A 9855-nucleotide genomic window follows, 5' to 3' on the forward strand; every position below is an offset into this window, starting at 1 on the left:
CTCCCTCCCTCCCCTCTTCCACATACACCCACAGAAGCGCGCGCGCCCAAACACACACAAATTTACACGCGACCTAATCTCCGGTCGCAAATGATACGAGGAAAGCGTCACTTGGCCGCTATCGATCGATCTGTTCAGGCAGGCGTCGGCCCTAGGGTATGCGCCGCCGGGCCGGCTAGGCCACTGGCTAGGCTGGGGCGCCGGCCGCGAGCGCGCCCTTCTCCCCCTCCCTGCCACTCCCAGTAGGTGACGTGACCATCAAGTGGGATTCCCCTACTGGACGTTTTCTTGGCGGGGGCGTGATTGTAACGGTGGGATAACACATTTCATCCTTGCAATCATTTTTTGTCGCATTTTTTTCTGTAGCTAGTGGGAGTGTGGGAAAGGGCAATGGCCTCATTTTTTTTGTAATCGTCAGTTTCCGCCCCCCCTCCCCCTCTCAGTGTTTGGGGGGCCCCCTTCGTCCTGCCGGGTACGCAGGTACCAGGCTCGAGTCGAGTTCCGACCAAGCCAAAACTCATACGCAACGCGTAATTTCTCATGGTCCGCCGTCAGAGCAGAAGCAGAAGACACCGCACGGCATAGGCACTGGTTGTTGTGACAGGCTTGGTTTAAGTTTAAGTCTTCGATGCAAGTGAATGCCAAGGTAGACAGGTGTCTTGAAATTTACCACTTAAGTCCCTGATACAAGTAGAAAATGTATTTCGTTTTGATTGCTATGGCCCGTGCTTCGAATAGCAAAGATGTCATGGAGTTGAGGAGCTCTCACCTAACCTAGTCTCTAGACTGTAGCTGTACAAGAAGAAGTGCGCAGAAAAATGACAGAAGATCATTCTCTTAGTTTTTTTAAAACAGCCATGTAAGTATGTATTACCTGGTGCGTTGTCTTTTCTCAAACGGTTTGAACCTCATTTCACAACATGTGGTGCAACAAGTTAATTCGACTTACTTCCTTTTGCATTTCATGCATACAAGTTGACATAACTCTTTTAGCCAATCTCTCAATAATTATTTATATCTAAATTTTGAACATGAGAGCAGAATTAAGTTTACTTGTCTCTTCCCGTCATGCTGGAGAAAAGAGACAAGCCCTATGTAACTGAAGAAGCGTAATGAGAGACTGTAAAGTTGATAGTGAAAAAATGTAAAGTTACATGTAACTTATTATTATTGCAATAATAACCTTGATGGCAATGTAGTGATTCATTATAAAATTTCTAGAAAGTTGGTTGCAAATAGTTTTTTATGATTTCCTGAAAAGTACAATGTCTATACGTATCCCCTTCTCCCGTCTCACAGCCTAAATGTTTATTTGATAGGATTGACGCAGTGAAACTCTTAGTACACCGGTACATCTCGGTTTCCCTACTCTATTCCTGCCACCCGTAATCATTCAGAAAGTATACCTCCGTCATTTGCCGTTACGATCCTTGCCAATGAGTTAAGCCCAGGCAAGCCTTATAGCGCCTGATAGGTAGGCAACATCTTGCCTGCAGCGCATGCGTGTACCGCGGGGTGGCCTACCCCAACCCTCGCAGGCGCCAAGCTCCCTACCAAATAAATCTGAAAAAATAAAACCTTTAAAGATAGGACGTACTTTTGACTTTTGAACCCTAAGGCGCCATGACCCCTGCCGCGCAAGAGGGTAGCACTGCGGTCTCCGCTCTGAAAGCCCCGGCCCGGGCCGTCCAGCCAGCTGACGCGCTTTCCAGGCCAATCAGTGCTTTCGCGGCTGACTCACGCTGACCGCTGACTCAGCGCCGAGCTCAGCGCCCGTCCTGGAGAGGCGTTATCATCGCCCTTATCCGATTGCCGGCCGGTGTACTATACTGTCAGTGCGGCCGGCAGGGCCGACCTGCGCACACGGCGCATCGTCCGACCCGGACGGCGAGAGGTAGCTCGACATGGGGTGCGTCCTTTTTTAGCTAACTTCCATCACGTCGATCGCGTCGATCGCGTCGATCGACGTGATGGAAGTCGGTTGAAATCTAGGTTGTTTTTCGTTGAAAATGCATTTAAAACACTTATCTAACGTTACTATGAATAGTATTTAGTCTAACACTCCCGTATTCTGCCACTTTCCATCATAAAATGGCTTAAAAGAAGATATAGTCTTTGTCCCCATTTGAATCGCTGCTGCTTCGCGCCGTTTGCGCTGTGCAGATGAAAGGTTAGTCTCTGTCCTGGATCTCGTTCAAAAACAGTTTTCGGGCAAAATGTATTATCATGTTTGAACGCACATCACTTGCCGATCAACATTATTTGTTTTTCCTGCATTTTCAACGAAAAACAACGTAGATTTCAACCGACTTCCATCACGTCGATCGACGCGATCGACGCGATCGACGCGATCGACGTGATGGACGTGATGGAAGTTAGCTGAAAAGGACGCACCCATGCTAAGTGTATGTTTCCTTCTTTTGACCACCTCAGCATGAGGTACACGGTGCTGGCGCCCCTCACGGTGCGGCCCAACTCCGAGTACGCCGTGGCCGTGTCCATGCACGACGGCGACAAGGACACGACCGTCCACCTGGAGCTGGTGTCTCGCGACGACGGCGTCAACCGCACCTACTCCCAGGACGTGGTAGTGCCGCCCAACAGCTCGCGCACCGCCCGCCTACAGGTACGTCTCGACTTAGTCTCGTGAAGCCAGGGAACCAGTCCGTCTTTGGCTAAAATAGAACTATGAAGCCTGCTTCAAGATTGTCTTATCCAATCAGATTGAGTAGCTGCTCGAGACTAACTCAACCGGTGGCCAAGGCCGCGCAAGGTCACGGCCGCCCAGACTGTACGAATACACAAGGGTTGAGTTGTTGCGAAGCTTACAAAAATGCACCAATGGGTCTTCCCTCATCGTGCGATAGCGACAATATCAGAGCCGATATGAGCACGATGGGCTCTGCAGTTCACGGAAACTAGATTGCTGACATACTTGGCATATTTCCTTGAAAAGGCTGTTTGAACCGGTGGTAGGTCAACTACATAAACGGCACAAACAGCTGATTGAGGGCGGAGCCGGGAAGCGAAGCGCAACGAGACGGGCATGGGGTTCTTCTGATAAGAGGGGATGTTGTTTTCCTGCCATAATAAGAAATCAAAAATAAATTCATATGAATAAGCCCCGTCTTTAAAAGACATGAACTTTAATGATACGACATTAATATCACGCATCTGCAGGTGGGTGAACTGGGCACCGGCAAAATTGTCTTAAGTGCCCGCGGCGGCGAGGGCGACGGACGATGGTTCAACTCGACGGAGCTGACGCTCGGCACCAAGAACGCGTCGCTCTTCATCCAGACGGACAAGGCCCAGTACAAGCCCGGGCAAGGTGTGCGCATCCGGGTGCTGGCCCTCGACCCCCGGCTCAGGCCCACCGTGCAGGCGCCGCTCGAGATCTACATCACGGTGAGTCGCGCGACGCAGCAAAACCTCTCCGTTTACCCGAGGCAGCCCCTGACCCTTGACCTTGAACCGTTAGGATGGCAAGGGCAACCGCATCAAGCAGTGGGCGTCGGAGCACACCCGCAGCGGCATCTGGTCCACCGTGCTGCAGCTCTCCGAGCAGCCCGTGCTGGGCGACTGGACCGTGACGGCGTCCCTCGCCGGCTCGCCGAAGGTCAACAAGGTGTTCTCCGTGGCCGAGTACGTGCTCCCGACCTTCGAGACGTCAGTCAAGGCGCCGTCCGCCGTCGCCTTCAAGCACGGCAAGATCGTCGTCACCGTCAACGCAAAGTGAGTCTTCTGCGCGACGAGTGAAGTTGAACGAGTATGGCCCGACAGAGAGTCCTTAAACTGTGACGCTGCTGCAGGTACACCTACGGCAAGCCCGTGGCGGGCAAGGCCACCGTCAAAGCCGCGCTGCCCTACTACTATGTGTACGACTACGACAACATGGGCCCCGTGCCTATATTCGGCGGCGTCGCTGACGTCAACGCCACCACGACGACGACCACGACGACCACCACCACGCCGCGCCCACCTAGGCCCTCGCACATCGAGAAAACCGTGCCCATCGACGGCACGGCAACAGTGGAGTTTGACATCACGGAGGAGCTGAAGTAAGTAAAATCCCCCCCCCCCCAATCCTCCCTGATGTGCACAGCGCTAACGCCTTACTTTCGTTTACAGAATGAAGGATTCAGTGTACTGGAACCAAGTCCAGTTTGAGGCGTGGGTCGTCGAGGGCCTCACGGGTCGCAGGCAAAACGCCAGCGGCTCCGCCAGCACGCAGGTCAGGAAGAACGACTTCGACTTGGAGTTCGTCGATTCTCCGCACCAGTTCTCCGCCGGCGAGTTGGTGATCGTGAAGGTAAATTAGCGTGTCCGTCGGGCAGGTGTGAGGTCTGGATGGACTAGCGACGCATCTCGTCAGAGCATCACGTTGTGGCGTGTGGTACCTTGCAGGTGAAGGTTGCGGACCTGGACGGCGCGCCCGTGCAGGACGACAAGAACCCCGTAAAGCTGGAGATACGCAGAGGGTGGAGCGACAACCAAACAGCGACGGTGGCCGAGAAGAAGTTGCCGTCCAACGGCATCGTGTCATTTGAGATAGAGACGAAGAAGGACGTGGATAACTACCAACTGGTGGTAAGCGACACAAGAAGAGCGTGTTAAGGTCGGCGTAGATTGGATTGAATTTCGCTCTCACAACTCAGTGTGTTTTGCAGGCCACTTACAAGGAGTCCGACACTCATCATTATATGCATCTAAAGCGGCAGGAGCGCGAATCAGAGGAAGACCTCCACGCCGACGTCTCCAAAGAGACTGTCAAGGTAATGGAGCTAAGGGCTATAGCGTTATCGGATCAGAATGCGTGTGAGTTGGTAAATAACGACAGCTGTTCCGCAGGTCGGAGACGAGGTGGAGGTGCGCGTCAAGAGCACGCAGGCCTTACAGAAGGTGACGCTGCTGGTGATCGGGCCACTCGGCGTACGGGAAATTCAGACGCTCTCCCTGCAGGGCGAGGCGGGCAAGAAGGAGGCCTCCGCGCGCTTCACGGCCTCTGATGATATGGTGCCAGCCTCGCGCGTCCTGGTCCACGGCGTCAAGGACAACGGCGAGCTCATCACCGACGTCACGGCCTTCAAGGTGACAGGGTTCACGCCGGAGGTGCAGGTGCGCGTCGACCCGGGCCGCAGCGAGCCCGGCCGCGATGTCATGCTGCAAGTGGCTGCCAAGCCCAACGCCACGGTGGCGCTGCTGGCCGTGGACCAGAGCGTGCTGCTGCTCAAGGAGGCCAACAACGTCATCTCGCTGGACGACCTGCGCAACGAGCGCCTGAGCTACGAGTCGACGACGCCCTCGCCGTGGGGCTCATTCGGCGGCCCGGGGGCCGAGAGCCTCCTGGGCAGCTGGCGGGGCTGGGACGAGACACCCGAGGAATCCTTCAAGGTGAGTGTCGCTCTGTTCGCCGCCCGTTCCGCTCTTGAAGACGGCGCAAGACACGTGTAAGACTGTTCTCTGTGCAGAAAGCTGGACTCGCGTACCTGACCAACGCCAAGATTCCCAGGAAGCAACAGACTTGTGAGTACCATGACCAGTGCGTAAGGCTAGGGGATGGGACCCCTCTCGGATACTTTGTGACCCCGTTCTTAGACTTTCTAGATGGGATTGGCGGGTTTGGCGGTGGAGTCGCCTTCGCATCAGCAGTCGGTGCCCCAGGAGCCCCCGCCATGGCCAGACCGGAGATGGCCATTCGGCCCATGGCGGCCTCTGTCGGGGCCGGCGGCGCGGTAGCAGCAGCACCGCCCAGGCTGCGCACCCTCTTTCCGGAGACCTGGCTGTGGCAAGAACTCGACTCTGGGTAAGTCTCGGGCTCATGCTCCAGTAGACACACGGCGCCTTGGCCTCGTTTAGAACGCGACGTGCGCCATCTCTTGTCGCAGGGCTGACGGCAACGTGAGCCTGAAGACGGTAGTGCCCGACACCATCACGTCGTGGGTCATCTCAGCCTTCGCCGTCGACCCGGTGCACGGGCTAGGCCTGAGCAACACGACTAAGGTGAGACTATCGAGAATAAAAGAGAAAATCGGCACCGTTACGACATCGTTCCACGATCGTTTCGATAACGAGCACATCGTTTGTCTCGCAGCTGACGGTGTTCAGGCCCTTCTTCGCCTCGCTGAGCCTCCCCTATTCGGTGATTCGCGGCGAGACCGTGGAGGTGCCGGTCCTGGTCTTCAACTACATGGACGAGCCCACGACGGCGACCGTCACGATGGACAACAAGCTCGGCGAGTTCGACTTCGTCGAACCCAAAACCTCGCGTAAGTTTCCTCGTCAACACGAAACACAAGTGTCAAAATTCACGCGTTCCAGACAAAACCAATTAAAAATTTCGAAAAGAAATGTATCCTGCAACTTGTTCACGGTTTTTATTGTGAATGGCGGAGGAGATTTGACTAGAACGATTCTCGTTACAGAACGAAAGAGGCGCGAGGCGGACGCGACGAGCGCAACCAGGACGGTGGAGGTGCCCGCGCAGGGCTCCGCGGGTGTCTCCTTCAACATCACGACCAAGAAGGTCGGCAACGTGATGCTCAAGGTGACGGCCCTGGCCAAGGACAAGGCCGGCGACGCCGTGGAGCGTCCACTCAAGGTCAAGGCGGAGGGCGAGCCCCAGTACCGAAACAAGGCCATCCCCATCGACCTCAGGAAGGAGAAGGAGTTCAAAACCACCGTCAAAATCGACATGCCCGGCATGGTGCCCGACTCAGATAACGTGGAAGTGTCTGCAATTGGTGAGTATGGCATCATCACCAGCAGTTATACCCTGTTCGCAAACCCAAAACCGTGTCCCTTGAAAACTGACAATCTCGTGTCGAATTCACAGGAGATATCCTCGGACCAACCACTGCCAACTTGGACAGCCTCATCCGAATGCCATACGGCTGCGGCGAGCAGAATATGCTGAACTTCGTGCCGAATATTGTCATTTCCAAGTATTTGAAGGTAAGAATGGCCTCTCGTGTAAATACTTGGCGGAACAGAAGCGCTCCTGCTGCGAGAGCGCCGGGCGGGTAGGCCATCCCGTCGAGCACGGGTTAATGCCGGTACAGCATGCGAGAGCCGAGTTCCTCGTCTCGAGCGCGGCGGGGCGTAGGGAGGGGAGGGTTCTATCGAAGGGGACCTTCACAATTGTAATAGCTACGCAATCAAACAAACTTCGGTTTTCCTCCCTGCACAGCGCACTCGTCGCTCCACCGCGCTCGTTGAGAGCCAGGCGCGCTCCTTCTCCGAGATCGGCTACCAGAAGGAGATGACCTACCGCCACAAGGACGGCTCCTTCAGCGCCTTCGGCGAGAGCGACAAGAGCGGTAGCACTTGGTCAGTAGCGGCGCGACCTGCCCCGTCACTCGTGCCCTCCCAAGGAAGAGACGTTGTCACTCACCTCGTTCATTTTCTTCCTCCGGGACAGGCTGACGGCGTTCGTGGCCAAGTCGTTCGAGATGGCGCGCTCCGCCGACCTGGTGCAGGTCGAGCCGCGCGTGGTGGACGAGGCGCTCACGTGGCTGGCCAAGCAGCAGGCCGAGAACGGCTCCTTCCCCGAGGTGGGCACGGTGAGCCACCGCGACATGCAGGGCGGCGCGGCCAAGGGACTGGCGCTCACCGCTTACGTGCTCACCGCCTTCCTGCAGGGCCAGGTAAGCGAGCAGCGCGACCTCCGGGCAGCGCGATGGATGTGCACGCGCTCACTGACACCCTAACCATCCAATCGGTCTGCAGGACTCCGACTCCACCTACAAGCATCAGGACACCGTCAAGAAGACCCTCGAGTACCTCGTCGCCAACCTGGACGGCCTGGACGACCCCTACTCCATCGCCATCACCACGCACGCGCTACACGTGGCCGGCCACCCCGCCAAGGACAAGGCCTTCAAGCTGCTGCAGGACAAGGCCAGCACTGAGGCCGGCCACCGCTTCTGGAGCAAGCCCGTGGAGAGCGACAAGGACAACCCTTACTGGTCGCAGCCCAACTCCGTCAACGTCGAGATGACCGCGTACGCCCTGATGACGTACGTGTCGCGCGGGCTGCTGGACGAGGCCCTGCCCATCATGCAGTGGCTAGTGTCGCAGCGCAACTCCAACGGCGGCTTCGCGTCCACCCAGGACACCGTCGTGGGGCTGCAGGCGCTCGCCTCCATGGCGGAGCTCATCTCCTTCCCGCTCGGCGACATGAGGGTGCAGTTCAAGTACGCCGACGCTGCCGCGGGCGACAGCAAGGGCCCCAAGGAGGCGACCATGGTCGTCAACAGCAAGACCAGCATGGTCTTCCAAAAGGAGGAGGTGAGTGTCCCCCTTGGTGTCCTCCCCAGGAACTGCGCGCCACCATAAGAGAAGGGCGCCCTTCTCTCATGGCGCCACCCTGCTAAACAACTGGTATCTTACCGAAGTATGTCTTGTCCTAAAACAGCTCCCCCGCCACGTTCGCGAGGTCGAGGTGGCTGCCGACGGCGCTGGTTTCGCCCTGGCCCAGGTGTCCTGGAGCTTCAATGAGGATACGGTGGGGAAGCACCCCCTGTTCAACCTCAAAGTCGACGTGGACAATAACACCGCTACCAATCTCCTGGCGCTGCGCGTCTGCTCTAGGTAATCTCAACGAGCTTGTTTAAAAGTTCATTTGAAATGGTAAAGGCTTTAATATCAAAGTCCTCATTATGTTGGTTCATTTTTGAACAGCTTCATTGGTGGGCGTTGGGGCAACGAGAGCAACATGGCCGTGGTAGAGGTCACACTGCCGTCCGGTTTCACAGCAGACGAGGATGCCTTGTCGGACCTCAAGGCTAACGCCCTGGTGCGGCGCGTCGAGACCAAGGACCAGGACACTGTGATCGTCTTGTACTTCGACAAGGTGAGTCGGCTGGACTCGTCGGGTCCGCGCTTTGTCTGCACGGAGACTGACTGGTCTGGTACTCTTGTCATAGATGGAGACCAAGGACTACTGCGTCGACGTGTCGGCGATCCGCACGCACCTCGTGTCCAACCAGAAGCCGGTGCCCGTCACAGTCTATGACTACTACGACCAGAGTATGTGGGCGAACTATGACCACACCACCATGGGGCATGTTGTTGTAATTAAGTCACTGAGAACAAATATCACAATGACGGTTTTGTACTCGCAGGCAGACGAGCACGTGTGTTCTACGAAGCGCCCCCTGCCGACCTCGGAGACAAGCAGCACTGATTCGCAAGATTTTCACCTTTCACCATCATTTTTCTACATTTTGCATAAATCAACGGAAAACTGTGTTGAAAATAAAGACAACATAAACATTTGTGATTTTCTTTTTACCTCCTAATCATTGATGATAAAGAAGGTCAGTGTTGCCAGTAAATAATACACCAGTGATTTCTTTTCCTTTACAAAGATTATAACAATTAACATTTCCAGTTGCAGCACATAAGATTATGCATTATTGCCTTTTAGGTCTCACTTGTAAACTTCGTTTGCGTTTTGAAAGATCAGACTTAGCTTCAGAATTAATTTCCTTTTCAGTCTGTTCACTGCGTTCTGCGAGGCGTTCTGTCTTTTCTACTTCTTGAGAAAATTTGATATCAGTATAGGCTCGAAATAACTTATCAGGTACTTTTCCCATAGCCTTCAGAGCCAATATAAAGTCATGTCGAGTTGTATTATTTAGCCCGAATTCCTCCGGTTTGAAAACTTTTTCAGAGGACCCTGGTAGACCCAGTAGCTCTACAAGAAAAATGTTTCGGAAATATGTGCGCCGGAAAATACTAGCTTCCAGAACAGGCTTCATGACTTCATTTGTTTGCTGATAATGCAGTAGTACCTTGACAATGTCTCCTTGCTTGAAGTCCTGTTCATAATAAAATTTAATAGTAAGTTAA

General features: G+C 54.8%; 1 protein-coding gene across 4 annotated transcripts in view; it reads left to right on the top strand.

Annotated features, from left to right (window-relative positions):
• The window catches only part of LOC113203201 (CD109 antigen), a 37478-nt gene extending 28200 nt beyond the window's left edge, over positions 1–9278 (top strand). Inside the window, exons 1-22 of one of the 4 annotated variants that reach the window (XM_026417775.2) lie at positions 586–859; positions 2434–2626; positions 3181–3408; positions 3482–3735; positions 3813–4061; positions 4132–4312; positions 4408–4590; positions 4671–4775; positions 4852–5394; positions 5472–5526; positions 5599–5806; positions 5889–6003; positions 6095–6269; positions 6426–6743; positions 6836–6954; positions 7190–7329; positions 7421–7646; positions 7729–8289; positions 8417–8592; positions 8683–8854; positions 8928–9030; positions 9126–9278. In XM_026417775.2, the coding sequence (XP_026273560.1) occupies positions 819–859; positions 2434–2626; positions 3181–3408; positions 3482–3735; positions 3813–4061; positions 4132–4312; positions 4408–4590; positions 4671–4775; positions 4852–5394; positions 5472–5526; positions 5599–5806; positions 5889–6003; positions 6095–6269; positions 6426–6743; positions 6836–6954; positions 7190–7329; positions 7421–7646; positions 7729–8289; positions 8417–8592; positions 8683–8854; positions 8928–9030; positions 9126–9187 (4407 nt within the window). In that variant the 5' untranslated portion in view covers positions 586–818 and the 3' untranslated portion in view covers positions 9188–9278. Of the gene's footprint in view, positions 1–585; positions 860–1689; positions 1910–2433; positions 2627–3180; positions 3409–3481; positions 3736–3812; positions 4062–4131; positions 4313–4407; positions 4591–4670; positions 4776–4851; positions 5395–5471; positions 5527–5598; positions 5807–5888; positions 6004–6094; positions 6270–6425; positions 6744–6835; positions 6955–7189; positions 7330–7420; positions 7647–7728; positions 8290–8416; positions 8593–8682; positions 8855–8927; positions 9031–9125 lie in introns of those variants that run through there. The other 3 variants (XM_026417776.2, XM_026417772.2, XM_026417774.2) reach the window with 3 other exon arrangements.
• The last annotated feature ends 577 nt before the right edge of the window (positions 9279–9855 follow it).

Source organism: Frankliniella occidentalis, unplaced genomic scaffold (genome assembly GCF_000697945.3).
Source record: "Frankliniella occidentalis isolate FOCC.00 unplaced genomic scaffold, Focc_3.1 Scaffold31, whole genome shotgun sequence".
NCBI classification, from domain to species: Eukaryota; Metazoa; Arthropoda; class Insecta; order Thysanoptera; family Thripidae; genus Frankliniella; species Frankliniella occidentalis.